General features: G+C 70.8%; 1 protein-coding gene across 1 annotated transcript in view; it reads right to left on the bottom strand.

Annotated features, from left to right (window-relative positions):
• Positions 1–191, bottom strand: part of LOC104073065 (activated CDC42 kinase 1-like) — a gene marked incomplete at both ends in the record, with an annotated part of 1,252 nt that extends 1,061 nt beyond the window's left edge. Inside the window, 2 exons of the mRNA XM_009572727.1 lie at positions 1–2; positions 73–191. The exon at positions 1–2 is cut by the window's left edge and continues 146 nt beyond it. Coding sequence (XP_009571022.1) covers positions 1–2; positions 73–191 — 121 coding nt within the window. The remainder of the gene's footprint in view (positions 3–72) is intronic.
• Between the last annotated feature and the right edge of the window lie 45 nt (positions 192–236).

Below are 236 nucleotides of genomic sequence, written 5' to 3'. Positions count from 1 at the left end.
TGATAGCAGGGGTGAGCCCTGAAGCGTCTTCCCCTGCGGGTGGTCCTGCACCCAGCTCCCCCCTGCAACCCCCTCACCGTCTTGCCGGCAGGTGTGCACCACTCGCCACGACGCACGACGCCGAAGGAGCCGTCACCCAGCTTCTCGAAGAGCGAGAGGTCCCGCTCCCGCACGAGGCAGGTGAGGGAGTGCTGGCCCCCGGCTTCGGGGGGCGGCGGCGTGGGGGGCTTGCGGAA

The sequence above is a fragment of the Fulmarus glacialis genome, unplaced genomic scaffold, assembly GCF_000690835.1.
Source record: "Fulmarus glacialis isolate BGI_N327 unplaced genomic scaffold, ASM69083v1 scaffold41232, whole genome shotgun sequence".
NCBI classification, from domain to species: domain Eukaryota; kingdom Metazoa; phylum Chordata; class Aves; order Procellariiformes; family Procellariidae; genus Fulmarus; species Fulmarus glacialis.
This window is presented reverse-complemented; position numbering and strand designations above follow the sequence as displayed.